Below are 18,824 nucleotides of genomic sequence, written 5' to 3'. Positions count from 1 at the left end.
ACTGCTTTGACCTTCTGGGAAGTGTGAGGGTATGTAGTTATCTGTCTTGTGGCAATATGGCCATGATTTCAGAGAATGAAGGCTGAGAAAGAGCCATAGGCTATTTGGGAGTCTAACAATATAATGGCAGGACAGACAGGTGTGGAGGTGAAGACCAATGACAGTCAGGAAGATGGTAGCTCTAGTTTCTGATGACTCTATGTCATATGTGCAGTAAGAGATGGTCTATGTCAACACTGTACTAGCCAGGAGGCACCACCTTGCAGGTGCCAACTGTGTATGTCCCTTCCCAACTGAAGTTTCCAATAAATGAGCATGGTAAGTTTCTCTATTTATTTAGGTTTTCTTTGATGTCTTTCATCAGCATTTTATAATTTTCATCACTGAGACCCTATATAGATTTTGTTTAATTTATACCTAAGTATTTTATTTTCTTTGGCACAATGGCTCACGCTTTCCTCTACATTGATGAACATACACAGTGTATTTATAATATTGGTTTAATGATCTTTCTTTATCCTCTAGGTCAGAGGTTAGCTAACTATGGGTCAAAACCAGCCTGCAATATGACCCATGAGCTAAGAATGACTTTACATTTTTAAAGGATGGTAGAAAACAAAACAAGACAAAAAAAACACATCATCAGCAGTCAGGGAAATTATAAAACAGTGAGACAGCACTTCATACCTACTAGGATGGTTATAATTAAAAAGAGCAGATAACAACAAGCATTGGTAAGAATGGGGAGAAACTGAAACCCTCAAACACCGTTGGCAGGAATGTAAAATGGTGCCGCAGCTTTGGCAAACAGTCTGGCAGCTCCTCAAAAGGTTCAGTCTGAGTTCCCACATGATCTAGCAATTCCACTCCTAGGTATATATGGAAGAAAAATAAATACATATGTTCACACAAAGGCTTGTACATGAATAATACATAATTCTTTCCAGAAAGTAGGAACAACCCAAATATTCCTCAACTGAGGATTGGATAAATGTGGAATATCTATACAATGGAATATTATTCAGCAATAAAAGGAAATGAATAAATGCTGTAAGCATGGTTGAACCTTGAACACATTATGCCAAGTGAAAGAAGCCTACATATTATGTGATTCTATTTACATGTAATGTCCACAATAGGCCAATTCACAGAGATAGAAAGTAGACTGCTGTTGCCAGGGGCTGGGAAGTGGAAGGGGGACTGAGGCAAGGAGCAAATAGGAGTGGGCTTCTTTCTGGGGCAATGAAAATAGTCTAAAATTGGCTTTGGTGATGATTACAAAATTCTCTGAATAACTAAACAGCATTGACTTTTAGAATTTAAGAGGATGAAAATTATGGTATCTCCATAAAATGTTTCTTTTAAAGTGGTTCCTATTTTGAGAGCTAACAGATCAGTAAAGCATCCATCCCTAAAAAAATTCAGGAATTCCAAGTTAAAAAATGTAAGAACATATTAAAATTTATCATCTAGCACTAATACCATTTCATTAAAGAAGGGACATTTTAACACCTAAAGACTAATCAGGAATGAAGAACAGTTTTTAAATGGAATAAATTCAGTTTCATTTAAAAAGTATTAAGTAATTTCCACAAGCAATTACAATAATATGTAACTTGTCACGTTTTAAAAAATATTTACAATATTGCTTGAAGTATAAAAGTACTCCTGTTACTATTGTTAAAATCATTTTTAAAAAAGGACTTCAGTATAGAAATTTACTACTTCTATGAAAGATGTTCTTTAAATCTTGAATTTTATAGTCATGTAATTAGGTTACTAATCTTTATGTATATTTTAATCATACTTTATTTATCAATAATGAAAATGAAAAAGTTTAGTTGATAAAAACTTTATTCAAAACATATCAAGAACCACATAGTTCAAAACTGCAAAAATAAAAGACAATTTCTGGTAACTTAAAAATAAAGAGTATCTATAAACAACCACATTAACATCTACTATTTATAATACAATTTCAAAACCAAAGCTAATCTCTGTATTTCTATATCTTGATACATTTGAGCTAGAATCCTCCTCCTTACCTCACTATATTATTATGCAACCCCTTCAGTTTTAACAGTTAAAATATAACTTGGGTATTTTCTGTATACTATTAATCTCTTCCCATACTGAAAAATTGAGACAGTTCAAATGATTAGAAACTAATTTTCACTTAAAAAAAAGAACAGGTTAGTAAAACATTTCTTTTGAAAACTTCTCTGAATTGAGCTACACAAAAACACATTTCTACTTGAGGACTCTCCAGATTATTCACTATGCATTTATATATATATATAGTATAAGACATTTGAAAAAAGCTTTTCATCTTTTTTTTTTTTTTTTTTGGTCAAGATTCACACTACCCAGGTGCTGTGAAACAGCAGAATTAACCCCAGTTTATAAAGGGAAAACAAAGGCACCATAGTGAGATCTCACCAGGGCCAGAGTGAGACCACATTTACTTTCTGATTTATGTCCACAGCCAGATTCTCTTTCTGGACGACATTAATTTGTTCAATGATGGAAGTAAGTGATGTGGGATTTATTGTGGGAGAACTAGTTCTGGCTCTGTAGGTAAAAAGTTCACAGGGTGGACAAGGTAGAGAGGACAATTTCAGTGTGAAACGGGTTAATGAGAAGAAAGTTAAAACAGGAGTACAGACTCTATTCAGACAGAGATCACTTTTCAGACATATAAATAGCAAAACAAGGATAGGAAAAAATAATAGCTATAGAGTTTCTCATTTCTAAACCAAGGGGCTTTTACAAAATCACTTTAAAAGTAGGAGCTTTCTTGAAGACAACCCTTAAACATCTTATTCTCCCCGCGCTCCATAAAACTCCTGTAAGGTGGAGACTACCAATTTTTTACTAGGGATGAAAGTGAGAAGTAATGAAGTTAAGAGGCTAAGAATGAATTCTCACATGGAGAATGAATAGGCTGGAGCAGATGTAATGTCTTAAAGCTTTGGTTTAAAAATAGAAACAGAAGGTAAAGGATAACAGGAACTTTTCTGGATGGACAAGTGGAATAATCCAGGGATCCAGTAACAACACCACCTACTTAACATTTTTCTACAAAGAACTTGGAATTTCAAGTACATAGTGAAACCTAAGATGACAAATGTTCTTCCGGGTATTGAAATGCTCAGTTGAAGGGAATATAGCAATAAGTTCTCATAAGACCACATGAAAAAACAGAGGCATTAATAAGCCACAGTGTGGATAAGTGCAAACTAAGGCATTTAGGACAAAATAATGCTGCCTGTAGCTAAAATATGATGGACATGGAGCCAGCAACATGACTTCTGAGAGGAATTTAATTTAGCCTGATCAATGAGTTAGGGTGGATTAAAGGGAAAAAAAAAAAAAGAAACAGAAAAGCTGGTCATTATTGGCAAGAATAATGAAAGCTAAAACAACGGTGTCCATGCATTTGGGAATCAATGGAACTCTCGTCTTTATAAACCCACTGTGAGTTATTAAGGGACATTACGAATGCTTGAAATACATTCCTAACCTCTGGAGGAGACACATAAGACATTTATTCATGGCTGTCAGACATATTTGTAGCAGGATAGGCCACAGTTCTAAGCCAGTGTGGCAAATCTGATGTTCTGGATTCCCAAGGGGTTTTCCCCTGCAGTCTCCTCCAATCAACTTTACAGTTCAATCCTGTACCACAATAATAAATACAACCAGTTCAGGCCATAATATCAGGGGTCCTGCTGGGCCACAGGGAATCTGATCATAAAATCTTTAAATAGTAATGCTGGGAAAAACCTCAAGAAGGGAACTGTTTAGTCTCCTACCTCTAGATGGAGTAAAACATTGAAACATCTCAGAAAGCAGGTTTTTGTTTGTTGAAGATTGTTTGGGATCACAGTCATAATCTAGTAATAATTTCAAGTCCATTAGGTCTATCTCCTTGGAGAAGGCAATGGCAACCCACTCCAGTACTGTTGCCTGGAAAATTCCATAGGTGGAGGAGCCTGGTAGGCTGCAGTCCATGGGGTTGCGAAGAGTTGGACATGACTGAGCGACTTCACTTTCACTTTTCACTTTCATGCATTGGAGAAGGAAATGGCAACCCACTCCAGTGTTTTGCCTGGAGAATCCCAGGGATGGGGGAGCCTGGTGGGCTGCCGTCTACAGGGTCGCACAGAGTCAGACACGACTGAAGTGACTTAGCAGCAGCAGCAGCAGCAGCAGTCTATCTCCTTGGGTCTAAATGACCTGTGTGTGCGTACGTGTATGTGTGTTTGTGTGTGCGCGTGCACTCAGTAAATGATATGCTTCCTGTATAAACTGTATGCAAGTGGCAACTGTAAACAACACAGCTCTAGAATGGGAGTCCTTAGAGGACAGGGCCCAGCTGACCTATAATTCATGGAGGTGCTGCTGTTTTCCATAAATATTCACAACATCTGAAATGCAGGCATTTATCCTTACACCTCACTGCTAGAGGTGACAGATATTGCATATAACTAGAACTTTTTGATCACAACAAACTGTGGAAAATTCTTAAAGAGATGGGAATACCAGACCACCTGACCTGCCTCCTAAGAAATCTGTATGCAGGTCAAGAAGCAACAGTTAGAACTGGACATGGAACAACAGACTGGTTCCAAATTGGGAAAGCAGTATGTCAAGGCTGTATATTGTCACCCTGCTTATTGAACTTACATGCAGAATACATCATGCAAAATGCTGGGATGGATGACACACAAGCTGGAATCAAGACTGCCAGGAGAAATACCAATAACCTCAGATATGCAGAAAGAGAAGAACAGAAAGCCTCTTGATGAAAGTGAAAGAGAATTAAAAAGTTGGCTTAAAACTAAACATTCAGAAAAGTAAGATCATGACATCCAGTCTCACCACTTCATGGCAAATAGATGGGGAAACAATGGAAACAGTGACAGACTATTTTTTCAGGCTCTAAAATCACTGCATACGGTGACTGCAGCCATGAAATTAAAAGATACTTGCTCCTTGGAAGAAAAGTTATGACCAACCTAGATAGCATATTAAAAAGCAGAGACATTACTTTGCCAACAAAGGTCCATCTAGTCAAGGCTATGGTTTTTCCAGTAGTCATGTATGGATGTGAGAGTTGGACTATAAAGAAAGCTGAGCACCGAAGAATTGATGCTTTTGAACTGTGGCACTGGAGAGGACTCTTGGGAGTCCCTTGGACTGCAAGATCCAACCTGTCCATCCTAAAGGAAATCAGTCCTGACTATTCATTGGAAGGACTGATGCTGAAGCTGAAACTCCAATACTTTGGCCACCTGATGTGAAGAACTGACTCATTGGGAAAGACCGTGATGCTGGGAAAGACTGAAGGCGGGAGGAGACGACAGAGGATGAGATGGTTGGATGGCATTACTGACTCGATGGATATGAGTTTGAGTAAGCTGTGAGTTGGTTATGAACAGGGAAGCTTTGCGTGCTGCAGTCCATGGGGTTGCAAAGAGTTGGACGTGACTGAGTGACTGAACCGAACTTTTGGTGAGGGCGGTATGTAGGTATGTAATTTGATATACATCATGGCCTTATCCCCCAAACACTGGCTGGGATATTCTGGGGGAATGGACCAATGAAAGGAATTTATTCCCAATCTCTGGAATGGAGAATCCTTTTCTTTGTCAATGGTGGTTTCCCTTATCCTTGAAATATAGAAGGAACGTCTACATCATAGTCTCAATTGATAATGTTTGATAAAAAGATGTTTAGTGTCATCTGAATTGCTGACATTCTCTTTATTCTAGTCTACTTGTAGTTCCAAATTTCCACAATCAAACAAACATGACTAGACAATACTTTTCCTATTAAATGGAAATACATTAGAAATAAACTACTTTATATATTTTGGCAATTAAGGCAAAAAGGCATCTGAACCTACTTCTAACCTTTTTGCAGAAATAATGCTAAAGTATTATAAAAAAACGCTAAAGCAAGGTAATAAAAGGGGCTGGAAATAGATGTTTATAGATGTGAGGATTTTCTTGCATGTGTGAACTCCAAAATTTTTTTCAACTGTGAATTTAAGTGGGCTTCTCTCCCCTCTTTCTCTGATGCATACATGCATACACATACACACATACACACACCCCCATCCTAAGCAGGAAAAGGCTGCCACTAAGGAGAAATGCCCGCAGGTGGCTGACTTTAGAGCGGTGAATATAGTGCATCCCAGTGTGAAAGTGTGGTAACAACGAATCCTTAAGAAATTCTGTTATGTTGAATGTAATTTAAATTATTTTGGTGATTGTTAAATGGTCTTACCGTACACCCTAGAAGCGTTTAGTTAACATCTGAAATTTCCTAGTTGGGAATATAGCCTCCAAAGGTTGTTAGTTAGCATTCGAAAAGCTTATTTCAGAGGCTACTACCACAAGAGTTCAGCACCAGAGACTTTGTTAATAGGTGATTATTTTCAGTGGTCAGATTAATGGTGTTAAAGGTATGTGGATTGGCAAAAATACTACAGGGCACTCCATCCTTTCACAAACAGGGCATACAGTGCTAGCAAGCCCACTAGCTCTAGGATTCCTAGAGTACTAACCTGCTCTGTGTCTAGAAGTTGAACAGAATCAGGCTGCCTGACATTGAAGCAGCTGTAGTATTACTGGATTCACTTCTAATAGCCCTTTTACACAAAATATTGATAGTCTCTCTAAAAGAATGGAGTGGGAACTTTTTCAAGCTTACATGACAGGTTGACTACTATAGGATGTCTGTTCTGGTGCCTGCTTGTTTATGTACATGAATAATGCAGACTCTGGCTTAAAACCTGATTTCCGTGTAATATACCACCTAGTAAGGTTGCGGGGAGGAGACCTACAGCCCTCATCTACTGGAAGCCACCAAAAGTGAAAGTGAAAGTCACTCAGTTGTGTCTGAGTCTTTGCGACCCCATGGACTATACAGTCCATGGAATTCTCCAGGCCAGAATACTGGAGTGGGTAGCCTTTCCCTCCTTCAGGGCACCTTCTCAACCCAGGGATCAAACCCAGGTCTCCCGCATTGCAGGCGGATTCTTTACCAACTGAGCTATCAGTCAGAAACCCACCAAATCATCTAATAATTCCAAGTGACCAAACTGATAAAGTCCAGCTTACAACAATTTTAATGGAAGGAAGACAAATACCTTTCAAGGGCCATAAGATGAATCCAGGCATAGTCCACAATTGAACAGGCTTACAAACAACAGTTTCTGCAAATTGCCCAAGGATGAAGGGTGTTGCCAGTTCAGCACAGGAACAAGAGAAGCACAGAACTAGACCACAGGTAGAGGCCCTGACATTTCTACGTTCATTTCAACTGACCACCCCGCCCCCCACACACACATGTGCATGTTGCAGGGAAGCCAAGGACAGGTAAGAGTCTTCAAAGTTAACTAGCAGATTCTGACACTATTTCTTACGTGTGTGTTCTCAGTTGCTCAGTCACGTCTGACTCTTTGTGACTCCATGGACTGTAGCCCACCAAGCTCCTCTATCCTTGGCCTTCTTACATGTTCTAAAATTGAATAGAACATATAAGAAAGCCAAGGATAGAGGAACCCTCATAGAAGAGAAAACAAACCACTGCCTTTTAAAAATTAATCTAAAGTCTTATCCCATTATGTCAGAGCAATCCTAAATCATGCTGACACTAGTTCAGTGTGGTGTGCAAAGAATCTGGTGATCTGCTATTGCAGCGATGATGCATGCTCCTGGAGGTTAGGCTATCTACAAAATCAAGGCTGTGTGTTTAAGATGGAGCATGCACACTCCCCCTTGAAATGCAAAGCTGCAAGCATAAGTGGATAAGCACTCTGGGATTTATTTCTGGTTCAGTGTGTTTTAATAAACCAGTTATGAGAAGAGTATCTAGTATCAGCTGTGGCTTACATCCTTAAGCCTCCCTCACGGATCTTGAAGAGTCTGACTTCCAAATTTAACTGTCCATCCTCAAGTGGTCTAGACTCCAAATTTAGAGATCAACAAGCTAATTTTGGATGGCATTTTTTGCTTGAGGGAGCTTGTTGATCAAACCCTTTTAAAGCTCCATTCTATTCCCCTCAGTATTTAGAGAGAACAGATGGAAGGCACCGGGATAAGCAATTATACAGCTTCTGTGACCCATGTAAGGGGCCAACAGCTATAAAATCTACCAGTTTGTTAAAGAAATATCATAGCTGACAGAGAAGCAAAGAGGATATTGAACTAGCTGGCTGTTGCAAGAGGTGTCTACACCCTGAGATTTCTTTTCTATAACTACACCAAGAATGTAAAAACTTGCAATAGTGGCTACTTGTTGGTAGGGAGGCAGAAATACAGGTCAAAGGGTTCTGAAGCTCAGTGCTTCCAATCTCTTTCCCTAGTGCCAATGAAGACATCTCACTTCCCCTTGAGGTCCAAGGTCTTCTTTTGTAACACTAATCCAACAATTTGCTCCCCACCAGGACCCAAGAAACCATCCCCCATTTTTAAAGCTCACTAAAGGAGTGACTGCACCTCAGTATCTTCCACTGTAACATCCAGTATGTATAAACCACTTCCTTATCAAGGAGAGCTCTGTCTAGAGTCAACTTTCTACTGGAAGACATTGCAAGGATCCCTATACCTTCAGTTACATTAACTCACTGATGGGATTTCAAGTAATAAAGTTAGGTACCTTCTTTCTGGGCCAGCTTGCTAGCAAGGGCAGTGAACTTATTTTGAGGTAGTGCAGTGATACAGCAATGATGGTCCCTGGTATTTACCCTTTGATTCCATTTAACTATCATCTTTTGGGGCTTCCCAGGTGGCTCAGTGGTAAAGAATCTGCCTGCCAGTGCAAGAGATGCAGGTTCCATCTCTGGGTCAGGAAGATCCCCTGGAGAAGGAAATGGCAACCCATTCCAGTATTTTTGCCTGGGAAATCCCAAGGACAGAGTAGTCTGGCGGGCTAGTCCATGAGGTCACAAAGAGTCGACATGACTTAGCAAGTAAATAGCAATGACAACTATAATCTTTTACAGAACTGCCGGTCATCCATGTAAAGGAGGGTGGCATTGTATTACTACTGTAGAACAACTTGGATAATTTTTCTGATAAAGCAAGGCAACTGAAAAAAGGAAATAAATACACAAGCAAGAAATAGAGTCAGAGGAATGTGAATCATAACTTATCTTTGGTATCCCAGTAGAAATCTATGTTAATATTCTCCTATCCCTTGAAGTTTAGGTTGGAAATGTGTACTATTTTATTTCAGTGCTTATGTCACTCTTTCCTAATATATGACAAGTCTGCAGTGTTTTCATATCTGTGACAGACCCATAAGCTTCCAGAACACATAGTAAAGCAATGCTTGTCTAAGATGTGAGGACGGGACACTGACACTTGCACGTGTACCTATGCTCCCCACTCTGCTCACCCCATTATAATTGCTACCTTCAAAGCTCAGTGAGGAAAAGTTGGCAAAGGGAAGTGAGAAAATTCCAGACAGACACTGGCAGGCACCAAGATGTTGTAGAAAACACTAGTAAGCCAGTCACTGTAATATCTGCTGTTAGCATCTCTTTACACTTATTATTGACCAGGTAAAGATGGGGAGGAAGGATCAAGGACCACATGTGGGTTTAGCACACAGGCCATATTAATGCGGCTTTTTTGTTTTTTGGTTTTTTTTTTTTAGGTTTTCAAATTTTTGACCTGGCTTTTAAAAGCAAGGATTATTTCATGGTGCTTTTTCCATCAGGCTTTTTTTTTTTCCCCCTGAGGTAGATAAAACATGGACAATAAGAAGTCTGAAGAATGCAGAGGGTAGCTGAAGCCTGTGTGGACAGGATTAGTTTGAAAGAAATTTCAGCAGTGAAAGCTGAGCCTGTCATATATAATACCACAGAAAAGAGGGAAAAGGCTCAAGGCTGTCCACCATTTAGAAAGGGCTTTTAGATTTTAACAGGTGGGAAATGGGCTAATCTGGACTGCAAAGAACAGAACTGTGGGAACAATGACCGAGTAAGAGAAGAACCTTGGTAAGCACACAGTTCATCAAGACTAGGTTGATGATAGCAAGAAATATACATCCCTCAGGACCTTGGTGATCCTGAGATCATAAGAAGGAACACACAGTACAATATCACACGAGTATAAAAGCAACCAACAGACCTGAAGGTTTAAACTGCCTTTTGTTATGTTTTTGGGATAAACAATAAAGTATGCCTCTTAGCCTCTTGTTTGTAAGCAGGTATTGTTAACTGTACTAAACAAGTCAGGAAAGCCCAAATTCCACGACATAATTAGTGAGATGGATTCTGAGCTCTTTTTTCTGCCTGTTTGAATTACAAATGAACAGGCTGGTCTGCCTGAGACCCAGTGAGGTTAATATTCCCAGCTGGGGCCTTTCTTTCTGGAGAATCACTGCTGTCATCCCAGGCAGATGCTCTACTTTTAAATGAACATGTCATTGTAGGCCAAGTGTTAGTAGTTAAACGCCATCATCACAGAAACACACAAAGCTAGAGTCAAGTTCACAAACACAGCTGGTGGCTAAGAAACTCTTAATGAAAGAAAGAAATTTGCTCTTGGAGCCAAGTCATTCATCACAACTTCCGATACACTTAGACTGGGATTGCTTTATATGAAAGAGAATAAAATCATAACTATTGGCCTCAGTTTCTCTCCCCCCAATCTAAGAATAAACATTTGTTAAAACAGCACTGGAGAAAGAGGACCTTCACACATAATGTTCCCGGGGATTGATGTAGACTCCCTCCAGGTCGCTATATGGATGGTGTCTGCCAGGGCTCCCGTCTTGGTAGTGCATCTGATCATACAAGGGGTACATCTGCTGAGTCCCGTCCTCCCCCACTGGATTCTCATCTTCACAGTCGAATCTCCTGCTATTCAGTCCATTCTAAAAATTCAAACATTGCTTACATTAGTTGAGCAGCTGTTTGCATTTTTTCTAGCTCTTGGGTGAAAACAGGCAAGCACAGAATTCATTACACACAAGCTATTTATTGAATGGCAAGGTGTCAACAGCTTATCATTTTCTAGTCACTTGTTGCTTTTAATACCTAAGAGTGATGGCATCTCCTAAACAGAAAACTGTGACTAATGGGGACTGTGGTCAGTTTCAGGCTTCGAAATTTGGAACTGGTCTCAGTTAAGGTAAACTGGAGAAAAACAAGGTTGTGAACTGCAGGAGTCTCTCAGCAAGGCTCAAGCTTGGAATCCATGCATGAGATAATACAGAGATTTAAATTAAATAACCAAAACCAAACCAAAAGAAGCCTCAGGATTCAGAAATGGGGAATCAGGGGAGAGATACAGTGAAATGCATAGGTAATATCTGACTGTATGCCCAACATGGCTGAGAATAAGAAATGCTTTCAAAAAACAGCCTCTTGTCTTGACCTTTCTTCCTTGCTTGACTCTGGGTCACAGCTGATACCATAAAATGAACTTCCCTGGTGCTCTGTGTTGTCGCTGGTACTGATCCTCTGTCAGGTTATTGGTTTCATATAACTTGATTACTTCTAAGAGGAATAAACCAGCTCAAGGACTTTACGAAATCACACTACAGGTGCTCAGATAGCAGAGGGGAAGAAAATGAAGTTGCATGGAAATAAAATGATCTTTTAATAAACATGGTGGTCACTGGCTCCACCTGGGCTGACCCCGTTAGAGGATCATGTTACTCACAGGGTGCTGGACATTTCCAGTCTCTCTTTCTTTGAACTGAGTCTGCAGAGGCAAGTGTTCAGTCTGGAGGGAGAAGACAGAAAAAGACATGCACTTTAAAGCACAAAGCACATGATAAAACAGATCAACCAAGACCACTAAGACTCCTATTTTAAAGAGCCAACCGTGTCTTGTTAAATGTCTGCCAATGAAGCAAACTGTTTCACGTGAGGATGGGAAAAGCAACGGCATTTCCTGAGTGTTGTCTCTCTCTCAGCTCCAGCCTTCTTGTAGAGGAAGAAAATGCACAGAACATCTCCTACAGAAGCTCTCATGCAAACTGGTTTGCATCTTACTCAAGGGAGCACTCAGCACAGAAGGGCTCTTGCCTCTTCCTGGTGGAAGAGGCTGATATTTTGAATCGGCTAAAAGGGGTTTGGGGTGGTAATGAAAGGTTATTCTGTTTTTATTTATAGATGTATATATGGTCTGCTTCTCTTCCTCTCGCTACTCCTTGTCTCCCAACCCCAAACAGCTCATAAAAGGGATTCATCATTTCTAAACCTCAGCCTGAGAGAATGTTTCTCAGCTTCCCCTTGGCTTATAAACACATACTTACCTTTCAGCCCCAAGTTCAAATATCATCTCTTTCAGGAAGCAGAGCACAAAACCCTCAGGCAGAGAGAGTCACTTTCCTTTCTGTATTTTCACAGCATGTGTAATTTTCAAATCTATTTGCTTTCTCCTTCACTGGACTGAGGGTGCTGGCTGGAGTATTTACAGACATTACCTCATTTAATTTTTATAATAATTCTGTAAAACCCAGGTCTTTATTTTACAGATGACTAAAACGGAGGCTCAGAGTGGTTAAGTAAGGTGTCTCTGATCACACAGCTTGTAAGTGGTGGATGCTTTGTCTGATTCCTAAACCTATATTCTTATAAGCCCTGCTTGCGCCTAGAAAAGAGACGTTCAAGAACTGTAATACAAGAATGCCTGAAAATCCCAGCATGTGGGCACATCTATCAGCATGTTCTTCATTTCACTGTCTTTGCTTAGGCTGTCTTTTTAGTCTGGAATGTCTACCACTTAGCCTCTGGCACTTGAAATACTACCAATCTTGGCCAGACTAAAGTCAATTTTTTTTTCCTAAAAGGCTTTTCTGCAGTACCCATCGAAGTTAATTTATTTACTCCTACTTTTCCTGTTGTTCTTATTCTTATTTATACCTCTATTATAGCAGACATCATGATCTGTTTTTTAGTTCCTAATGTTTTTATCTTTCAATCCTAGCGAGCCTTTCCTGGCCATCCTCCTCCAAACCCACACCCTAGCCTGTGGGTCTTTCATAATAAGTCAATCACTAACTAATAACTTCACTGAAATATGAACTATCAATTCTTGATATCCTCTGTCATATGCCACATTATCCAAAGCATAAGATATCTGTGACAAATTTGTTCCCCCGTCACATTCTGCATGACTCTGGGGTGCTTTTGGCATGATCAGTTGATACCGACAGTACACAATGGTAAAAATTCAAGGCAAGGCCTGTTCCATGGACCAATCACATGGGGCCTTGTGCTCAGAAGGGTCCCACTTTGGGGTTCAATGTTCTGTGGTTGCCACCTTAGATTGCTTAATGATTTTATTATGAATTTGTGGTTTGTACGTGGCCAAAAGGACAACAGAGCATGCTTCAGGGACCTATAACTTCGGCCCAAGGGTGTCCTGCCTCCTTCTGCTTGTCTATGATTTCTTGGCTGCCACCCCCAGACCCTCCCAGTTTCCCCTCTCTTCCCCTGTCCCGTGCCTGCTGCTGCCCTCTGCCCTGGCCAGGGGCCTGAGTGCTGGTACAGGGAAGTCTGGGGTCAGGAGTGCATGCCCTCCACACCACAGAGCATCTGGCGGCTGGCAGGAGGATATGAGGACACGTTTCATTGAGGCCAAACCTCTTACGTCCATATAGGAACCCAGTCTCCATACTGAAAATCTTATTTTTTAAACAAAGGGCCCTGCATTTTGCTTTGCACCGAGACTACAAATTACATAGTTGATCCTGGTCCAAGAAAAATAGACTCAGAAAAAAAAAAAACACCTAAAATTAAAATTAGCATTTTCTTTTGTTTCCTGGCTATTTTAGATAAGCCATGGCTTTATGGGTGGCTCAGACAGTAAATAATCTGCCTACAATGCAGGAGACCTGGGTTTGATCCCTGGGTCAGGAAGATCCCCTGAAGGAAATGGTAACCCACTCCAGTATTCTCGCCTGGAGAATTCCATGGACAGAGAAGCCTGGCAGGCTACAGTCCATGGGGTCGCAAAGAGTCAGACACGACTAAATGACTAACACATACACACATGGCTTTATGAGCAAGAACAGCATAGCTACCCTTTTCTCATGGCCTGAGCTTTAAAATCAGCAAGTACACTTGAAAATATTGGACAAGAAAAGAGAGTTCCTAGGACAGAGCAGGAAGAAATGGTGCCTGGACACCACGAGCAGTCTTCACCTTCACTGACTGGACAATCAGCAAATGTTAAGTTCTTATTCTCTATCTAATATTGTAATTCTCTATCAATAAATCATTATACCTCACACGAGTCCGTGAATTTTGTAATACAACAGTTGGTCAAATTCTTTATATAGACAGAAGTCCCACACGTCCTAGGGATGGCCCTGCATTAGGGACCAAGACTATGGATGCCTGCCTCTGCCATGTATTGGCATCTAGCTTCTGACCAGATACCTTAGGAACTTAATTTTATAGTGGCTGATAAATGCGCTCTCTTTCTGCTAGTCCATAACTACTCCAAATGTTACATATCTGACTTTCTAAAAAATTTAATCACAAGAATATATAGAAAAGTGTCTTACATGATACCTCACATGTGACTGGTGCTTTGCATATGTAAACTGAATTAATCTATGGTATTTTAATTGGTGGATATATGGTATATATTATTATTCTTGTGTTTTTTTCCCAGAAAGCCTTGAGAGAGTCTGAATCTCTAAAACATATTTAGACTTCCCTACTTTACATGTACTATCTTGTAACAATTTCTACTGAGCTGCAACCCATACTTACTTTCCTGATTCACTAAAGTCATGTAGATTTTCATTCCTGTCTTCCAAGGTACTAACAAACTAGTTTTTCAAATTGTATTATCATAATGAATATTTTTACTTTCTCTGACTCAAAAATAAATCTCCACATGTTACTATGTGTTATATTTTATTCTTTCTGTTTAGATAAGACTTTAAAACCCCATAAACAGAGCTTTAAGAGTTACTAAAGTTTATTTTCAGTGATAAACAGAATCAAGATTTCAAGCTGCTATTGTCAACAAGTCTACAATCACACTGGACACTGCTTGCTCTGGCAGTGGAAAAACTACAAACTAGAGTTCCAGTTGAAACCATTATTCCCCTACTGAATTAGAATTCTTTTGGTCTTCTCTCATATCATAATTTCATCCTCAAAATACTCTTATACTTCCTTCCATGTCTTCCTTTTGCTCACATTCTTTTACTCTAATTTATAAACCTTAAACATTATTTTTTAAACACATTCTCTTACCTTCCCAAATGTTTCTCTAACATGTTCCCTCCAATTTCTAGCCCCAACTGACATCCATCCATCCGCCTCTTCTACAATTTTCTTAAGCCTAGAGAAAATTACTGCAGATCACTCCCACATCTACCAGAACTTCCCTATCGTTCTCTTATTTTTCAACTCTCTCACGCATATTTGCCATGGATTCCTACCTCTTGGCATGACAATATGTTCAAGCATCTGCCATCTTCAGAGATAAATGAAAAGATAGTATCTATTAAAACTTCAACATCTTAAATTCTAAAAGGGCATATACCTCTTGAAACTTCAGCTTAACAAGATAACTAAAACTCATTACCTGCTGAAGGACCATCCATCCTCTCTCAGTTCCTAAGATTATAAGGGAATATAAACTAAGCCATGATCAGTGTGTTCTCTTGGCATAACTCTACGAGCTTTGTCCTGCTTCATTCCGTATTCCAAGGCCAAATTTGCCTGTTACTCCAAGTGTTTCTTGACTTCCTACTTTTGCATTACAGTCCCTTATAATTAAAAGGATATCTTTTTCGGGTGTTAGTTCTAAAAGGTCTTGTAGGTCTTCACAGAACCGTTCAACTTCAGCTTCTTCAGCATTATTGGTCAGGGCATAGATTTGGATTACTGTGATATTAAATGGTTTGCTTTGGAAACGAGCAGACATCATTCTGTCATTTTTGAGACTGCATCCAAGTACTGCATTTCAGACTCTTTTGCTGACTATGAGGGCAGACAAAGATGGAGAAGCTCTATACAGTCAGCAAAAACAAGCCTGTGAGCTGACTGTGGCTCAGATCATGAACTCCTTATTGCCAAATTCAGACTTAAATTGAAGAAAGGAGGGAAAACCACTAGACCATTCAGGTATGACCTAAATCAAATCCCTTATGATTATACAATGAAGTGGGAAATAGATTAAAGGGACTAGATCTGATAGACAGAGTGCCCGATGAACTATGGCCGGAGGATCATGACATTGTACAGGAGACAGGGAGCAAGACAATCCCCAGGAAAAAGAAATGCAAAAAAGCAAAATGGCTGAGGAGGCCTTACAGATAGCTGTGTAAAGAAGAGAAGTGAAAAACAAAGGAGAAAAGGAAAGATACACCCATTTGAATACAGAGTTCCAAAGAACAGCAAGGAGAGATAAGAAAGCCTTCCTCAATGATCAGTGCAAAGAAATAGAGGAAAACAATAGAATGGGAAAGAATAGAGATCTCTTCAAGAAAATTAGAGATAACAAGTGAACATGTCACGCAAAGATGGGCTCAATAAAGGACAGAAATGGTATGGACCTAACAGAAGCAGAAGATATTAAGAAGAGGTGGCAAGAATACACAGAAGAACTGTACAAAAAAGATCTTCACAACCCAGATAATCACGGTGGTGTGATCACTCTCCTACAGCCAGACATCCTGGAATGTGAAGTCAAGTGGGCCTTCGGAAGCATCACTACGAACCAAGCTAGTGGGGGTGATGAATTCCAGTGGAGCTATTCCAAATCCTGAAAGATGATGCTGTGAAAGTGCTGCACTCAATACGCCAGCACATTTGGAAAACTCAGCAGTGGCCACAGGACTGGAAAAGGTCAGTTTTCATTCTAATCTCAAAGAAAGGCAATGCCAAAGAATGTTCAACTGCCGCACAATTGTACTCATCTCACACGCTAGTAAAGTAATGATCAAAATTCTCCAAGCCAGACTTCAATAATATGTGAACTGTGACCTTCCAGATGTTCAAGCTGGATTAGAGGAACCAGAGATCAAACTGCCAACATCCGCTGGATCATTGAAAAAGCAAAAGAGTTCCAGAAAAACATCTATTTTTGCTTTATTGACTATGCCCAGCCTTTTACTGTGTGGATCACAACAAAGTGTGGAAAATTCTGAAAGAGATGGGAATTCCAGGCCACCTGACTTGCCTCCTGAGAAATCTATAGGCAGGTCAGGAAGCAACAGTTAGAACTGGACATGAAACAACAGACCGGTTCCAAATAGGAAAAGGAGTACGTCAAGGCTGTATATTGTCACCCTGCTTATTTAACCTATATGCAGAGTACATCATGAGAAATGCTGGGCTGGTGAAGCACAAGCTGGAATCAAGATTGCCAGGAGAAATAGTAATAATCTCAGATATGCATATGACATCACCCTTATGGCAGAAAGCAAAGAAGAACTAAAGAGCCTCTTGATGAAAGTGAAAGAGGAGAGTGAAAAAGTTGGCTAAAAGCTCAGCATTCAGAAAACTAAGAACATGGCAACTGCTCCCATCACTTCATGGCAAATAGATGGAAAAACAGTGTAATTAGTGGCAGACTTTATTTTTTTGGGCTCTAAAACCACTGCAGATGGTGACTGCAACCATGAAATTAAAAGACGCTTACTCCTTGGAAGGAAAGTTATGACCTAGACAGCATATTAAAAAGCAGAGGCATTATTTGGCCAACAAAGGTCCGTCTAGTTCAGGCTATGGTTTTTCCAGTGGTCATGTATAGATGTGAGAGTTGGACTATAAAGAAAGCTGAGTGCCAAAGAATTGATGCTTTTGAACTGTTTTGTTGGAGAAGACTCTTGAGAGTCCCTTGGACTGCAAGGAGATCCAACCAGTCCATCCTAAAGGAGATCAGTTCTGAGTGTTCATTTGAAGGACTGATGTTGAAGCTGAAACTCCAATACTTGGCCACATGATATGAAGAACTGACTCACTGGAAAAGACCCTGATGCTGGCAAAGATTGAAGGCTGGAGGAGAAGGGGACCGTTGGATGGCATCACTGACTCAATGGACATGAGTATGGGTAAACTCCAGGAGTTGGTGACGGACAGAGAAGCCTGGCATGCTGCAGTCCATGGGGTTGAAAAGTGTCGGACACGACTGAGCCACTGAACTGAACTGATAAACTAAGCACTCTACAACTTCATACCTGGTATGTAATACCTAGTATCTCCTCCATTGCTTCCTTCCCAATTCAAGCATCTGCTAAGCTTCCACATCACTTCTTTGGGTAACTTTATACCACCACCTATAGTACACCAGACATAACAAAATATTTTCATATTTACTATTTTTATAAAACCAGAGAATCTCAGAGTAAAGATTACGTGAAGAATGCATGAATAATGAACTTATTAATAAACTGTCAGGATTCCGCCTGAAATGTCTTGAAAGACACAAAATCCTTCTTTCCACAGCCCTAATGGGATCACTAGTAAATTCCACCAAACATTTAAAGAATTAATACTACTCATAAATTCTTTATGCAAATGAGAGAAAAGAGAACATTTTGTAACTACTTTTATGAAATTAGCATCATTCTAATAACAAAACCAGGAAAAGGTATTACAAAAAAAAAAAGAAAAGTTTTTATTCCTTTCATCCCAAAATCTTAAATGAAAACAGTCCTCTACATTTTAATACTAAACAAATCGTGGCATATTCATAAAATGAGGAGTACTACTCAGCAATGAAAGGACATTTATTTATGCAACATAAATCTCAAAAATATTATGCTAAAGTAGTTAGACACACAAAAGCATGCTGTCTTCCTTCCTCTGTGAAATTCTTTAT

At 39.7% G+C, this 18,824-nt stretch overlaps 1 protein-coding gene across 2 annotated transcripts in view; it reads right to left on the bottom strand.

The window, feature by feature from the left end:
• Positions 1–484: 484 nt before the first annotated feature.
• Positions 485–18,824, bottom strand: part of NECTIN3 (nectin cell adhesion molecule 3) — a 145,599-nt gene continuing 127,259 nt past the window's right edge. The window contains exons 8-10 of one of the 2 annotated variants that reach the window (XM_061389371.1): positions 11,688–11,750; positions 10,715–10,896; positions 485–869 (exon numbers count right to left, since the gene is read on the bottom strand). In XM_061389371.1, the coding sequence (XP_061245355.1) occupies positions 10,717–10,896; positions 11,688–11,750 (243 nt within the window). In that variant the 3' untranslated portion in view covers positions 485–869; positions 10,715–10,716. Of the gene's footprint in view, positions 870–1,836; positions 10,897–11,687; positions 11,751–18,824 lie in introns of those variants that run through there. The other variant, XM_061389289.1, reaches the window with a different exon arrangement.

Source organism: Bos javanicus, chromosome 1 (assembly GCF_032452875.1).
Source record: "Bos javanicus breed banteng chromosome 1, ARS-OSU_banteng_1.0, whole genome shotgun sequence".
Classification (NCBI taxonomy): domain Eukaryota; kingdom Metazoa; phylum Chordata; class Mammalia; order Artiodactyla; family Bovidae; genus Bos; species Bos javanicus.
This window is presented reverse-complemented; position numbering and strand designations above follow the sequence as displayed.